At 55.4% G+C, this 16,664-nt stretch overlaps 1 protein-coding gene across 2 annotated transcripts in view; it reads left to right on the forward strand.

Moving 5' to 3' along the window:
• PCDH1 (protocadherin 1) overlaps nt 1-11,829 on the forward strand; it is a 53,066-nt gene extending 41,237 nt beyond the window's left edge. The window contains exons 5-6 of one of the 2 annotated variants that reach the window (XM_056349476.1): nt 9,018-9,060; nt 10,990-11,124. In XM_056349476.1, the coding sequence (XP_056205451.1) occupies nt 9,018-9,043 (26 nt within the window). In that variant the 3' untranslated portion in view covers nt 9,044-9,060; nt 10,990-11,124. Of the gene's footprint in view, nt 1-9,017; nt 9,061-10,989 lie in introns of both variants that reach the window. The other variant, XM_056349475.1, reaches the window with a different exon arrangement.
• Nucleotides 11,830-16,664: the final 4,835 nt, after the last annotated feature.

Genomic DNA, 16,664 nt, shown 5'->3' on the forward strand with positions numbered 1-16,664 from the left:
GAACCTGCAATGGGGATCGTTATATAGACTGCGCAGCCTCAGGTTGCTTGACATTTTGTATTATACAGACTTATTTTCGATTGCTTATCACTTCAGCAGATTTCCAACACTAAAGCTTAAATTTTCCATGCTGGGTTTCCCTCAGGTTGATTTCTTTTTTTCTTAAGTTTTAGCAGAGGTGCTCCAGCTGTTTTTTGAGAACAAGACATGCTGTCTCAGCCCTGCTAAACAAAGTGGTTATAAGAGTTTCTTTTCAAGACCCATTAGCTTAACTATGCTTTGCAAGAGAGGTGTGGAATTTGGCACGGAAGCTGTCAGCATTGGCTAGGGGTTGTTTGCCCCAAAATATCTGAGTCTCTCTTTGAACGTATGACAGCATGCACCCCTGTGTACCTGTGCCCACACACTGTTGTGTGGCCTTCAAACAGCAGCATTTCTTAGGGCTTATGCATCCTCGCCCTCCTGCAGAGACCTGATGCAGGAGCTTGATGCAGTTGCTGTTGCTTGATGTCATCCCTCCTGGACATGCCCCTTCCCCAGTACTCTGGGGGTCCCCAGTTTTCTTTGGTGTGCTGGGTACTGCATGGCATAGGTTGTTCCTTGCCTGTGGGAGGACTGAGCCTGGTTTTCTGTGCCACTGGGGCATGTAGCATGCATGGGCTCTGGTGTCAAGGTGCCTCTGAGCGTGCCTTGCTGGGAGAGCTGCTTTGGGGCGGGGTGGGGGATCCAGGGTTCTGTTCCTCCTGGGAGATGGAGCTAGCCTGTAGTGTCTCCCAGCCAGCCTGTGGTGAAGGTCACTTTCTTGGCTTGCTCCCAGGCTGACATGGCAGTTGTCCATCCAGAGACGAGAGGACCCTGCATCTCCCCCTCCCACAGCACTGCAGCTGGCAGACTAGGGCTGGGGCTCCATCCCTCACTGCCCTCCCATCCACGGGCTGACAGCACAAAGGGGCTCTTTCTTTATCTTCTTCTCCCTTTTACTGTCCTTCCTGGGGCATGTTCCCTGCCCTTCTCCTGCTTCTTCCCTGGCAAACTGGCAAAGGCTGCCTCAAGCTCCAGTGCCCTCCCTGATTAGTTGCTGCCAGGGTGGGAAGCACGGCTGCAGCTTTAATTAAATGATAAGGGCAGAGCCCCAGAAGTGGGGAGATAAGTGCAGCGGTGTCTGCCACCACACTACCACACTTGCCCGGGCTCTTTCTAATTAGCTTTGGGAAGCTCTAGAGAGGAAGATTAACCCTTGCAGGAAGGCTGACTGGAGTGGTGGGCTGCAGCAGATGGAGAGTGCTGAGGCCAGCCCCGGGGGGGGGGGGGGCGGGGGGCGCTGCAATTCGCCTAGAAGTGTGTGTGGGACATGGGCTGGAGGGGACCCCTCCGTGTGCTCCCCCCAACTCCCTGGGCCTGGGCAGAGAGGCTGAGTCAGAGGATTAGAGCCCTGCCTTCCACAGGCTCAGGCCAAGGTAAAGCTCAAGGATTAGCCGCTTTGGTTCCTTCTGTGAGAAGCCTTGCTTCTTTAACACATCGCCTGGCAGCTGTGGGGTGGCCTGGGGCACTTGCCCCCACTGCTGACCCAAGGCTTTCAGTGCAAGTAGACAAGTGTCCTCAGCCTCTGGAACAGTGGCAGGAGTGCAGGGCACAGTCCTCGTGCAGGGTCCGTGGGACAGGTCTCCAGTCCCCTCCAGAACCCATGATTTGTCTCAGTGATGCTTGGTGAGGGGAGGAGGGAGATAGGGTAAGAGGACCACTGTATGTCAGCAACCCATAATAATACAGACCAGGAGCTCCTCAGGACCTGGTGCCACAAGGGCCCCAACCTTAGCTCTGCTGCTGTTGTTCACCCAGACGCAGCAGACCCAGGCTGCAGGGTGCATTGCACCTGAGGGCCGGGCAAGGGCACCTCGGCTGTGGGCACCCTGTATCCAGGTTGGGAGGTAGCTGGAGCTCTCACTGCCATGGGTGGCACTGCTGGTCCTTGGTGGCTTGGCGCCTTCTGGTCACCCCCTCCCATCTACTGGCAGCACACCGGTAGCCGGAACATGGCAGGAGGCTCTGCATGTGTCCCCAGGGAGAGCCAGGCTGGGACCCCCACTGGGAGGGCCTGGGAGGAGTCCTGTGCACGGGGGGGTGGGGGGGGGGGTGGGGGGGGGTGGGGGGGGGCAGGGAGGAGGGCATCAGCAAAGGCAAGGTGGGAATGTGGAAGGAGCAATTGTGTAGGTATTTGGGTAGCAGGAATGCGCATACAAGGCATGCATGAGCTGACAGCCCCGGGGATAGCAGGTGGTGTTCCTCTGCCTATTTACATAATCATCATTAGCCCTTGCAAAGGAGGACTCCAAAGCCAGAAAAGCCCTGTGCTCCCTGCCCCTCCTCCTTGGCCAGGGGAGGTAGTAGGGCAGTAGCTCTGCTGCCCACTGTTTCTTGTGTGCTACTGAAGGTACCGCCGAGTTGTTACTCACCGGGGCTTGATATTGCAGCAGCAAGTAATGAGGCTGGGAAGGTGATTGGGTTATTGCATGGTTTGGTTTGGTTATTGCGTGACTGTCTGGTGGTTATTTGTTTAAGTTCTTGGTTGGCCAGAGGATAGTGTTTGGATATTATAGGAACTGGGATTTCATTTTGGAGCTAGACTTGTTACTGTATTTTATACAACGTGGGTGAAGAGAATTGCCCAGTAATGCTCATTACCTGACTTTGTTTTCAGTTGCTTGAAGTTCTGGTGAACTTGAACGCAAGCACACAGTTTTTCACACTGGACGTGCCACTTACCAAATATTTTGAAAAGTGGCAGTGGAATGTGTCCAGGTATTTCACTTCCAAAAGGAGGTAGGAAAGGAAATTGCTAAGTTTTCCTCAGTAGTAAAGCAATCCTGTTGTCCTCCAGCCCTAAGCTTTAGAGAAGTAATTTTCAGTGATCTCTTGACCCTTTCATTGTACCTTCCCAATTTCTGTAGCCTGTGGGGCAGAGTCTCACTGGCAAAGCTTCATCTTCCCCAAAAGCCTGATGTATCTCCCAGGGGGTTCTGTCCTCTTCCCCAGAGGCACAAAGGGACCCCAAGGAAAAGGTTTTACAGCAGACCGTCATTCTGGTCTGCATCACGAAGCAGACTTTCATGAAGCAAATTAAGACTGCATGGGCAATCCTAATTTTGGCATTTCATAACCTTTGAACCCTGTAATCCTATTAGGATAGTTCTTAACATAATTATTCAGTAATTTAATGTAACTGTGCCAGGGTAGGAGGTCATGTAAGTGGCACCACAAGCACAAAGTCTGTTATAGAGGGATTGAATTTGTTTCACTGGGTATTGCAGATATTGCTGAGAAGCTGGGGGGCAGATGGTGGTTTTGGGAGTCCCGTGGGTGCTGTTGTCTGTTGCTAAACCCTGTGACCTCTGCCTGGTCCCTGCAGGATCACGGTCAGTGTTCAGAGCCATCCGTCTGGGTGCTCCTGCCGCTGGCATGGAGTATGGATTGCCTTCTGTCACTCTGGTGATGTGGTGGTGGAATGCCTGCCGCTTCCCAGCCAGCCTGCCACTGTCCCAGCCAGCCTGCCACTGTCGCACAGCCGCCTGCACTTTGCAGGAGGAACGGCAGTGGGGAAGTGGTCCCTCAAGCTCCAGCTATGTCAAGCAAGGAAAGAACATGTCCTCTGGGAGCCTGGGCTCAGACCCTCGCTGCCGACAAAGTGGTTTAGCACTACCTGTCCTGGTGAGGCTGAGGCTGGTGGGTGCATCAGTCCACATTAATTACGTGCTGGTTCTGCTGTGATACCCTTAGCAGGATCTGGGAAGTCATTTGCTTTGGTGCTGCAGTTAGTGTGTGCTGTTGTAATATACTCCAGAGGCCATGGTTTGATCCGTGTGTGCATCTGGGGGCTGACAGGCCATTAACTTTGGAGCAAGCTGTCTGTACTGGTGTTTAGATACTATTGTTTAGCATGAAGGGAGAGATGCTCAGTGCTGTAGGGTCTGGGGGAGAAGGCTGTGCATGTTATAGCTCTTGACTTTGGTGCCTAGGAGAAATCCATCTGTGTGCTGGCATCAGTCTGAGGATCTTTCTCAGTATTTATTGTAAGAGCGGGTGTTGCTCGTTATTGCCCTGAGAGCTGTAGGTGTGGCGTTGAACTGCAGTAACCACCTTTATGGGCAGTGTTGGGTTGGTCTCAGATACCAGAAGCCATCTGTCTGCGTGCTGTAGTGACAGTGTTAAGTTTGGAAAGCCATCTGTCTGGGTGTTGTAGTGCTAGAATTGGTCCCCAAAGCCGTCTGTCTGGGTGTTGTAGTGCTAGGAATGGTCCTGCAAACCGTCTGCCTGGGTGTTGTAGGGATGATGTTAGCTCAGTCTAGGAAAAATAGGGACTGACGTGGACTGCAGGGAGCTCTCTGCTTGTGCTTTCAGCTCCTGGTATTTCTGTACTCATTGATCGCTGGAGCATCACTGTGGAAATGGGCAACAGTCCAGCAGCCTTCCCCAAGGCCTGGAAAGTTAAATTGGTGTTGTGCTTGTGCTGCTCTGGAGGTAGAGGGCTCTGCTCAAGAAAGGGGCCGGAAAGATGGACTGAAGAGGTGCAGAAGGCAAGCTTGCCACTCTGGTCCCCAGTGTCCAGAGGGTAGGCGTTCCCTGCTGGGGATAATGTGGTGGTCGTGGCTACCTCATCTGGGGACCTTGAAGGGCGACCTTGTGTCTGGGCTTTGCAAAGGAGATCATGGCTCCACAGGTACCTACAGCACAACTGCCCTCTCCCAAAAGCCCTTGCAAGGGGATGATGTGTTGGGAAGGAGCCACTGAGCTCCTCTCCACCAAAGGAACCTCATGCTGAGCTGGCCACATGGGGATGGACTGTTGAGCATTTCTTGCTGCCAGTGTAGGGGGACTTCTCCAGGCTACTGGGTCGGGCATGCTGCTGTGGGGCAGGGAAGGCATGGAGAGGAGTGAATTGGGGGGTTGGATAGTGCAAGGCGCTCATGCAAGTAGTGACAGGATGCAAAGGTGATGCAAAGGATGCAAAGAAGAATAGTACAGCATAGCATTGCATAGCCATGGGGCTGCTGGTATAACAGGATGCTGGGGCATGCTATCCAAACAGCTGTACTGTTAGGGGGTAGTGAAGAGGGAACAGACCATGAAACAACAGTGCCTGGAGGAAGCAGCACCGCAGGGGAGTGGTATCTGGAGGGAACAGTGCTGTAAAACATGGTACCTGGAGGAAATGGCACCATTAGAGCAGCAGTGCCTGGGGGGAAGACAATGGGGGGGAGGGGGGGTGCGGGGGAAGGCAATACCTGGAGGGAGCAGCAGCATAGAACATGGCACCTGGAGGACATGGCACCATGGGAGACCAGTACCTGTAGGTAGCAGCGCTGCGAGGGACTGGTGCTTCCTGGGAACGGCACTGCGGGGGAATGGCACCTATAAAGAGCAACACTGTGAGAGAGTGGTACCTTCGGTAACTGCGCCATGGGGGCCAGTACCTGTAGGGAACAGCGCTGTAGGGAAATGATACCTGTAGGTAGTTGCGCTGTAGGGGACTGGTACCTATAGAGAACAGTGGCATGGGAGAATGGTACCTGTCAGCAGTACCGCGGTAGGGGAATGGTGCCTGTAGAGAACAGTGCTGTAGGCAATGGTACCTGTAGGTGTGAGCACTCCGGGGAGTGGTACCTGGAGGGGGTGGTGGTGCAGGAGAACAGCACTAGTAAGCTGTGGTGGAGTGGGGCAATGGTGCCTACTTTCAGGAGTTGTGCCCCAGGAAGGCAGCCATTGGAAAGAGCAGCACTGAGAAGGCTGTTTCCATTGCAAAGATGCTGTAGGGGCAGGCAGAGAGGACGCTGCTGCTGGGATATGATGTCATGGGAGGTCACCACCATAAGGGATGTCCAAGAGGTGGTCTGCAGAGCCTGAGGGCTCGGTGTGGGAGAAGGGGTGCTTCCAGGTGCCCACACCAGGACAACAGAGGTGATGAAGCTGCCTGTACTGGAAACACCGCATCCTTGCCTGACATTTTAAAAGAAATACCTTGTACCCCAGCCCTCAGTTTGCAGTGTGGGGCATGTTCCACCCTTGTACCCCCTGACTGAGGCTAGAAGAGGTACAGTGCTTTTGGGCTCTGAATGGGGGTAGCTGATTGAAATTAGTGCCCAATGTTCTCTTTTTCACCGGGTAAAGATGAGTCATTCTGATCTAATGCTTTGGGAAAGCATCCTGCTTTTCCTCCAAGCTGCTCTCCCCACACCATCTTATGCCCCATTTCTTTGTACCACTGAACCTCTCCAGTCCCTCCTAGCATGCTGTGCTTCCCCCTTCCTCCCTTCCAGGCTTCTCTGCATCCTCTGCCATGCTCTGCTGTGTCACGTCCCCACAGTCCCACTGTCTCTCCTCCCAGAGCTGCTCCAGTACATCCCCTCTCCCACAAGATCTGGCCTCCTGTGCTGCATCATCCCTGCTCACCCGGCACCACACATACAGTGTTGATACCTAATGCAAATGGAAGACAGGAGAGAACCAAACCAAACTGTGGATGTTGCAGATGGTGGCAAAAAAACCCAGTGGTTAAGGCTGGCTCTCAGCCTCTGCTTGAAGCTACCTGGCTTGCAGCGAACCTCTGCACATCTCCTGCAGGAGATGGAAGTGTCTGCTGAATGAGGCTGCCTGCTTTTGTCTCCTGTCTAACAGTACTCAAGTGCACTGTTGAAATCCCCCACTCAGAGCAATAATACTATTAGAGGAGCCCTTGTAAGTGGCTGCAACAGGATGTGTTTCTGCCCTGCATGGGGATCTATAGAGAGAAATAATTAGCAGCAGCACCAATATGTGCCTCTTCCCGGAGGAGACGGCCTGGCACAGTCTCCTTCACAAAGAGCAGAGGTGCCCTGGATGTCAGGAGATGAGAACAGCCACACCAGCATGAGAACAGAGCCACAGCTCGAGAGAGCTCCCTTCCTCCAGCCAGAACAAGGGCCCAGGATGCACCTCTGAATGCATCTCGGTGTAAAGCCCCAGCTGTGCCCCCTTTTGATCTGAAATATTCAAAGGGATGTGACTTTTACTACCCCGGATTCATTCCCAAGCAATGTGCTGAGGCAGAGCAGCCTGGAGGCAGCTAACAAGAGGATGCCAGAGAAATGGAAAGCTGTAGGAAGGAGAGAGCTAGAAGACTGTGAGGACTGTGAATGCCCAAACAGCCACAGCAACCCTCCTGGCTGAGAAGTACAGCCTTCTGGCATGGGAATGCTGGTAAGAGGATGGGCCAGCCCTCCAAAGGAACGCAGTGAGAGGGCAAAGCTCAGGAAAACATGGCAGCTGCACAGACATCGCTTTTCCTTTGCACAGCTAGGATGCTGTGGAGGCATGAGGTGCTGGAGAGGGCATGGCCATCCTCTTCATCACCTGGGAACTTTGTCAGATTCCAGGGGTTCAGAGTCACAAAACTGCATTCCTGGGGTGGAGGAGGGATCCAAAATCCTGAGTATACTTTGTAAGGTGAAGTGGACACCGTGACCCTGAGGTGAGGCTTGGAGTCTGCCTCCTCCCCACACTGCAGGGCATTCAGGATCAGCACTTTGTGGGGAAAATTTCCACCAGTGTTTACCCCCAAAGAAAGATTTCTGCTTGTCTGTGGTGGCACATCGAAGTCTCTGAACCACCGGCATGTGCTGAGAATTAGGCCATAGGGTTGTGTTTGCTCTAAATCACAGCTATTCACAAATTACACCCTGCCCCGTTCCTGGGCTCTTAAAGCGGAGTGGGTTGTGCTCATGGCACATAATACGCTCTTTAGCAGCAGAGCTCCGATGCCAGCATCTCACTGCAAGTGAAGGGACAACACTGGAAAAAGACTTTAGTGCCAGAAACAGACAATGGGAAAAACAGAATAAAAGACCCTGAACACAGAGTTCCTGCTTGATCCTGCGATTTCTAAGCTGCCATTGGCACAAGGAAATCACCATAGCTTTTTTTACTGGAGAGGTAGCTTTTATTTCAGTCCTGCCAGTACTCTCCATAGACTCAGCATCACTTTTGCCAGAGCAAGAAGTGATGGCACTCATCCACTCCCCACCCTGGAAGTGCACAGCACCAAGGCGTTTCTGGAAGTGGAAACGATGATGAGCTGTCCCGTTTGTCCAGTAGGAAAGTGGATGAGAGACAGACAGCAATACAGGCTCTTGAACAGATGAAGCGAAACACGATCTCAAACTGACTGAGCCGGTGGCCACCGGGGCATCCTGTTGTCCTCGGAGGAAGACCTGGCGGATCATCTGGGACACAGGCTCCAGTCTCTACTTTGACTTGCACAGAGCAGAGATGGAAACTGAACTGTCTTGCCTCTGGTTTTGTATCTTGCTTTCTATCTGTAGCTAGGAGAAAGAAACAAGGCGACTTTCCACGTGCTCAGGAAATAGGACAGTTGGTCTGTGGCCAGCCCTGAGAATGACCCCAAGGACACACACTGCAGGCTATGCTCTCACACTGGCCTATGTGGGCATCTTGTCCCCTGTGATGCTTGGGCTCCTGCTTTTGCACCCTGCAGCGTGAGCATGGCTGTCCCCTGCGCATGGTTCCTTGGAGCGTGCCCGTTTGTGGTGCATGAGCACGTCAGGATGCATCCAGCCGGGCTGTATCTGTGTGTGTGTGCGCGCGTTGTCTTGTGATGCACAGCCCCAGCCCCTCTGCACAGAGGGGCTCAGGGTGCCACAAGCCAGGTGGCTTCAGGCTTTGCCTCTAGTTCCCTTGTGAGTCCTGTGAGGACCAGTGGGCTCCAGTGAGGCTTTGTTAAGGCTGGAGAAACTAGTGAGAGATCAGCAGTGGTGGCCAAGCAGCCTGAAGGAGGCTGGAGCAGAGCTAGGAGAGGCCAAGGGACTCCTGAAGGGAGCGGGTATCAGAGGGATGCTGTGGGGCTCAGTGCAATGCGATGGGGAGGGCTAGCAGAGGCTGAAGGGTCCAGGAGGATCCTGAGGGTGGGTGTGGAGGCTGGGGGCTGTGCAATGATGTGACCCTCTCGTCCTTTTTCTGCTCCTCATTAGAGTCCCCTGAGCGGAGCAGGCTGTGAAGGGGGTCTGCGCTGAGGTATGTCCTTATGGCTTCTGCCAGGATATCACAGCATACATATGCGCCAGGGGACGGGACACAGAAGGCAGCTCCCAGCATGGGGAGCAGTGTGGGTGCCAGAGCCTCTGCAGGAACCCCGGGGAACACCCAGGGTGCCTCAGCACCTGGAGGAGCTGAGAATTTGGGATACAGTCCCTGGGGCTGTTTTAGGGCAAGATATGCTTACACACTGGTTTGCTGCTAACTTTGCCCCTTCTTCCATGCCCGTCTCTTTAGCCATTCCTGGCATTGTATGGAGCCTTCTCCTGCAGAGACCTTCCTCCCATCCTGGGTTTACCTGTGTGTGAAAGCTGTGCTAGGGTGACTCAGGGATGCCTGTGTCTGAGAGCCCCAAAGTGGTGGCAGGAGGGTCGTGCTGACGAGGCCAGAGCCCCCAGCATGGTGTGAATGGCTCTGCTTTGCTTCTTCCCAGGGCTGAGGGACTGCCAATGGGTCTGTCCTTTGGGAGGAAGGGATTACGTGCACCAGTGTGTATCTGGTGGGAAGGGGCAAGCCCTGAGCTGGTGAAAGCCCTGTAAGTCTCAGATGCCCAGAGGTCCTCAGTATCTCCCTCCTTTAGCCTGCAGTTTGTCAGCAGTGCAGTGGAATGAGCTTCTGTGTGATGGAGGGGACTTCTGTGAACCAGAAGGGATGTCTGCAAGTCAGAACAGTCTCAAGGTCATGAGCAGTCCCTCCTTTCATCTCAGCATCAGCACCAGGCTTGATCTGCCAGCAGGTGCTTGTGGTAGTGGGCAGTGATACATCCCAGGCAGTGGGGGGGGGGGGGGGGGGGGGGGGGGGAGGGGCTGTGGTGTGCCCCAAGCTGGGGTAGATGGCAAGGAGTGGCTTGTGTCTGGGATGGCTTTTGGGGGGGACACTCACCTCTGCATGGAAATGCCAAATTTTGGCCCTTGAAGACTTGTGACAGGTACTCCCTGTGTAAAGGACACATGGCCAAGGTTCAAGAAGGCCTTGTAGTGTCCAGGGTAGAGGGTGGTTGGTGTGTGAGGACACCAGACCATGAACTGGTGTAGCTGGTGGTCAGTTTCTCCCAGGAGCAGGGAGCTATCGATGCCCTCAGATTCCTGGTTCTCTCAGGGGCAGGTGTTTGGTGCACAGAGAGGCTTGGGCGCTCCTGGGGCAGGGACTCGTGAGCATCAGGTACGTCCAGCCTCTCTGGGGCTAGACGTGGCTTTGCCCATGTGTGTTTTGCTGCGCTTGGGGATTTCAGGCTCTGTGGGAGACTAGCTGATGTCTGAGGACTTCTGGCTGGTTTTGGGGTTCCTGCTGATGGGGTGCTTGGGGAGGCTTGCAGGTGGCCTGGCATGCCTGATGGTGAGCAGGGCAGGACTGCCCAAGGATGGTGCTCCGGAAATATGGTTGTACCTCAGGGCAGTGAGGAACCTGACTGTGTTTAGGGCATTTCCCCATCTCTGCATGGTGAAGCTGTCAGTGGTGCCCAGAAGCATTGGACAAAGGGAGTTCATGGAGCCTAGCAGGGTCCAGGTGGTGCCCATAGCTGTGGGCTGATGCGTCTGGCGACAGCCTGTTTTCTGCTGTGCAAATCCAGGCTATGGAGCCCCTCCTGTGCAATGCTTGTCTCCAGGGGGGGTGGGCTCAGCAAGCTCTGCCCTGTGTTCTGACTTCCATTTCCCTGCATGCTCCTGCCTCAGGGAGGATGCTTGTCCAGGGGGACCTGGGACAGGAGGCATCAGTTGCCAGGAGCCTTGCGTACCCCTCCCAGATCTGCCTTCGCTCCCTGGGTGGCTGTGGGTCTGGCTGTGCCCTCCCACTGTGGGAGGGTGTGGGTAGGACAGAGATGTCCAGGCTTTGCTGCTCGTCCTTGTGCTCCATCCAGCTGGTGGTATCTGTGTGTGTGTAACGATGCTCTTGCTTGGTTCCCTGCAGATCTCCGGCCTCTGCCCGATGTAGCCATGACTGGGACCTGTACCCGGGAGTGCACAGAGTTCGGCCACTCCGATACCTGCTGGATGCCCGGCCAGTCCTCCCCTAGCCGCAGGCCCAAGAACGCCCTCAAACTCTCCACTTTTGTGCCTTACCAAGACAGAGGGAGTCAAGAGCAAGTCGGGAATGGCAGCCCCAGACTCTCAGAAGAGCGCAGCACCAAAATGGCCAACCTCCGCCTGCTCCCCACGTACAGTGCCTTCTCCAATAGTAGCCATGAGCCCTGCAAGGACTCTCCCATGGAGGAAATTCCTCTCACCCAGACCTCGGACTTCCAGCCAGCCACCACCCCCTCGTCCCAGACCACCAAGAGGGAGATTTACCTGTGAGGCTGGGTGTGAGGGACAGGGAGCAGATGCGCTTCTGAGGCCAGTGTCCAGAGGAACATTTTAAACTTCAATGCTTTATCACTCCTGCGGCCAGTTCTCCAGGCAGTGGGCTCTGTGGACAGCAGAGCAGGGCAAGGCAGGGATGAGAGGAGCGTCTTTTTAACCCATTGTTTCCTGGGGCCGGGGGTGGGTGGGAAGGATGAAAGCATCCAAACCCCTATTTCTGAGCACTTGCGGGTGCGTGTCTCCGAACTGCTGCGTTACTGGGGAGGGCTGGGCAGGCTCCTGGTGTGGAGGGCATGGCTGGGGAGAAGGGCTTACGTACCAAAGGTCCACGCAGAGCTGGTGGAGTTCCTGGGGCATAGGACAAGGGGTGTCTCCACGCACGGGGAGCGAGCTGCCTGTCTCTTTGCTGTAGACTCCTGTAAATACGAATCTTAGGAATGACATTCAAGTCCTGCCTGATCGAAACTTTTTATTGTCCTTGAAACGAAAGACGTTTAAACAAAAACAAAAAACACAAAAAAAAAAAAGGAAAAAAAAAAAGGAAAAGCAAACAAAACAAAAAAAAAAGAAAACAGAAACAAACCACAGGGAGCAAGTTCCAGCTTTGAATGGTTTGCTGCGTGGAAGAGCCCGCAGGAGCGCAGCGTCCGGCCCACACTCATGTTCTATATTGTAAATAGAGATGTGACCAGTCCCTGAAACAGCAGCTGGGGAGCTGGAAGAGAGAGGCAGCATCCTAGCCGGACTGTAGGGACTTTGCTATTTTTCAGCCTAGATCTCTTTCTGAACGTTGTCACTGTGCCCACAAGCTGCAGGGTCCCTAGGGACTGCCTGGTGCCATAGGTGGGGTCTGCTTTGGGGGGAGGGGGTTCCCTGGTGGTGGCCCTGTGCCCGGCAGGTGGAGGAGGGATGGGAAAGCCCCCAGTCAAGGGACTGGCATGGTCCGGGGAAGGCCCCAGTGAAGGGACCGGCTGGGTCCGGAGAAGCCCTCAGTCCAACTCTGCTGGCAGGGAGGTCGTCATCGGCTGTGGTGTCTCAGCCCATCTCCTTGTGCCTCCTCCGGGGCAGGGGATGCCCATGAGGCCGGCTGTGCCATGCCTTCGACCTCCGTCCCATCCGCCTCTAAGCCACCATTGCCTTTGTGAGGAGGAGCTTTGTCTCAGGGTCACACCGGGGGCCACCGAGCCCCTGCCCGCTGGACTCCCGCTGCCCTTAGGCCACAGGGCCACTCTCACGGGATCCAGCTTTCTCTTCCATTGTCAAAGGTCAACCGGTCTCCCCAGCAGGTCCCCACTGCCCTGGCATCCTTGGCTTCCTTGCAGGGTACCCAAGTGGGGCTACGCTGTGCATGCGGTGGGGAGAGGACTCCCTCACCCCTCAAGGGGCTCCCCAGAGGGGGATTCCTGGGCGCTTTCCTGAGCATCCCTGCTCCCTCGGCAGCTGGGGCACAGTCCTGTTTTGGGGGGGTCCATGTGCACCCCTGGCAGGAGGGGTCTGGGGCACTCACGCCTCATTCCTGGGTAGCCCTTCCCTGTCCTCCCCTGCCAGGACACGGGGAGGGACTGTGCTGCACCACTGTTCTTCCCGTTCTTGTGCGCGCATCAATTGTCTTCATCTCTGGGATCTTCCTTAGGGAGCGGGGCCAGTAGTAGCTGCAGGATGGTTCCCCTCCGTGGCTCATCTTTGGTTCACATGGTCCATCACTGCAGGGCTCGTGGATGGCTCTGCCGGGCTTAATCAGCAGGGGGACACCACAGGGATAGGGGACACCACAGGGACAGGGCACCCCAGCCGCTGCGGGTCAGAGACTGCCCTGCCATAGCTGTAGTGCCTGTTGGGGTGCAGCGCACCAGGGCCCCCCCCCGCCCAGCCTCCTCCCGCCCTCCAGCATCCCTCTCTCTGAGCAGCTCCTCTCCCTTTGCTTCAGCAGCAGTGGCAAGAGGTGGCCGGCTCCCTGGTGCGGCCCCGGCTGACCTGAGGGGATGCGGTGCAAGCCGAGCCCAGGTAACAAGGGAATGGCGGCAGAAGCCGCCTGCTCACACTTGCTCCCTCTTGCTCCCTCATGCCCCAGCCCTGTTCCTTGCCTTCCCTGGGTGGCACCGCACCACACTGCATCGTCCGCAGCCCCGGCACCTTGGGGTGCCATCCGGAGGAGGCAGGACCCTCCTCCTGGTCTCCTGCTGCTGATCCCTGCCGACCAGCTGGGAGTCCCTCGAGGCAGGCGTGATGCTCCCGGTGGATGTCCGCCTGCCTGCCTGTCTGGGCATCCCTGCTCTACCCTCGCCCACAGTGGCCGCCCGGCGGGGCCCACGTTCCTCTGGTCTGGCTGCCTGAGCAAGTCACGCTCCTGAACTTGTTTTTATTGTAGCTCTGTAGTTTCAGGGCCAAACTGGGCAGAATGTGCAATTTGGCCGTGCTGGCCAGGATCTTTGACTCCACTGCCAACTCGACTGCTCATGCCTCCCCTGGGCTCAGGCAGCGGCAGTGTCCAGTGCCCCGCATGGGGACCCCCCAGGAGAGTGACGTAGCCACGTCTGAGGGGTGCTTGTCCAAGACCAGCTTACCCCAGCCTCCTGCCTGCGGGTGGGCTCCCTACCTTCTGCTCAGGGTCACCAGAGGGACCCTGAAGCTCAAAGCCCTGTGGCTGGAGTTGCTGTCTTGTCTCCTGGAGCAGCTGGTGATGTTCTCAGTGTGACTATGGTGCAAGGCAGTGCGGGGTGAGTGCAGAGGGGGTCCCTGGGGGTTGGGAGGCATAGGTGCTGGGCATGTCTGCCATGGGGAGGGAGGGTAGGGGGATGAGTTTTGGGTGGGGCACAGAGGGATGGTGGGTCTTTGGAGGGGAGCACAGTGGGGAGAGGGCATGGGTATCTGGGGGACGGAGAGGGGATGGGTGTCTAGGGGGAGTGTGCGGGGGGTAAGGGTGGGTCTGTGGGGAAGAATAAAGGGGGGCAGTGGGAGTGGGTCCTTGGTGGGGTGCCAAGGGGTGGGAGGCTATGTGGGGTGCAGTGGGGATGGGTCCCTTGGGAGGAGAAGGAGCTGGACATCGGTCCTGGGAGAGGGGATGCTGGGGATTTGTCCTGGGGTGAAGTTGACAGTGTCACTGGGGATCAGTCCTGGGGGAGGGTGAAGAAGAGGTGCTGTTGGAAAGAAGCTCATTTGCACAATTATAAGCCAGAAGGATAAAGCCTCTGTGCATGTAGGGGGTGTGGGGGGAAGCTCCCCCCAGGCTCCAGTCTAGACAAGCACAGGGAAAAGGAGGGGGGTTCATCGCCTCTGCGGAGGGGTTCACTGTATCTCACACTGCACTAGGACAAGCCAGGGGTAAAACCAAAGGTGGGAGCCAGGGAGCAGGCGGGCTGCGTGGGAAGGATCTAAGCGACCCCTTTGTAGCTCTTCAGTGTTGGTTCTATTTATACGAGATTTCATTTCCTTGCTTGTGATGCCTTGTTTTTTGTACAGTTTTATGTACATGCAGGTGTAGCTTTTCTAAAGGAGAAATCCTATGGCAGAGTAAAGTACCCAACTATTTTTCAGATGGTGACCTATGTCTAAGGCAACGCCTCTTGCTAAGATTGTATTGCTCTCAATGTGTGATGCATTTCCCTGTGCGGGGAAGGCTTTGGGCCTTGGGCTTGGTTTTCCTCGGGCGCTGTGAGCACAATTGATTCCCTTGTAATTCTTTCTGTTCAGAGCAGTGAGCATGACACCGTCGTGATCCCCTTTCTGTTCTCTCCTGTTCTGTTTGTTTGCTGAGCTGTCAGATGACCAACTCCATTGTAATTAGCCCTTCCTAAAGCTTTACAATAAAAGTGTGAAAACCGGGGTGCCTGTGCCTGACGGATTCTTCCCACATGTCACATCCTTGGGGACAGCCTGAAGCGTCCTCAGGGAAGAAAGCACATGGAGGCAGTGAAGAGTCTTGGCTGTGGGGAGATACCTGCCCCTGTCGCCCTCCTCCAGGTGCAAGGAGCCCTGGCTTTTGTCCTCCCCGCTCCTGCTTTCCAGCTTAAGGATGTTTCAGCAGGTACAAGTCAGATAACACCACAAAGCAGTTTGCCACAGACCAGTCTCCTTTATTTAAAACCAAAATGGTTCAGTGAAAAGACATCTTCAGCTTCAAGGCTGCCTGCACTTGGGCCTGCCACCAGCTAAAGTGGGAAACGGGGAAAATCCCACCAGCGAGCTCCAGGCTTACCCCCACCTCCATCGCTGCTCCGTTGAGACCTGATGACATTTCCCACCATTTCACCATCTCTTTTGCCAAGCATAGTTGTTGTTGGGTTTTTTAGGTAGTTTAGACCCTTCAAAAACAGCTGGGCCACTTCAAACCAGGGCATATTTATGGCTGCTTCCTACTACAGATGCAGGGAGCTTGCTCAGCTGTGGTTGTGTTTTCCTGCTTGCCTTTGCGCAGGACTGTGCTAGGCAAGATCAATAGCTGTGCAGGGTAGTTCCTTAGCTCAGAGCAGAGATGCTTCCCTCATTAGTTGGCTCACATACGAGTGCTATGTGTCTTGACTGTGCTGGGCTGACACACAGCACTGCGCCTCTCCCTTTGCTGAGCTGCAGGCACTGGGTTTGCAGTCATCTTAGCACTGGGCAAAGGCAAGACTCAGCCCCTGCTTGGAAGCCACTAGCAAGTGCCCCTGGGAAGGAAAAATTTCCAGGTGAAGATGTAGACCACCGTTCCCTCAGTGGGGTTTTGTAGAGACTCCTTTTCTACCACCCCCTTCTCCCTGGGCTCTCCTCTGGGCCATGCAAAGGGGAACTGATGCTCCCCACTCCCAAGGGATCACATCCTCATGGATGAGGGGTGAGGGGGCTCTCAGTTTCCCCTCTGTGTAGGTACATGCCAGCTGGGCAAAAGGGTTGTATCCCCAGGGATCATGGGGAACCAAGTGGCCTTGCTGCCTGCTGATGCCCTATCCCAAGGAAAGAGGATCCAGATGTTGAGGATGGTGCCAGGTTCCCACAGCTGGCAGAGGGGGGCAGGTAGCACCCACACAGAGCTGTCAGAACCTGCCTGTCCCAAGGACCACCGAAGAGCATCTTCCTAAGTCAAGACACAGTCTCAGGACCTCTATGTCCCTCCTGAATATGGCTGGCTTTGTGCCATGCCCTACAGTTGCTCCTCATGCTCCCTCCTCCTCCCGAGTCAATCCAGGCTGTGCAGGCCCCCTGTGCCCCCTTTTTGTGCCTCCTTCCCCTCCTCTGCTCTATCCTCCTCTGCCCCCCCAGCATGCCCCATTCCACCCACTCCCTCACCTTGTCTGTTCCCTCTTT

The sequence above is a fragment of the Falco biarmicus genome, chromosome 8, assembly GCF_023638135.1.
Source record: "Falco biarmicus isolate bFalBia1 chromosome 8, bFalBia1.pri, whole genome shotgun sequence".
In the NCBI taxonomy this organism is placed as follows: domain Eukaryota; kingdom Metazoa; phylum Chordata; class Aves; order Falconiformes; family Falconidae; genus Falco; species Falco biarmicus.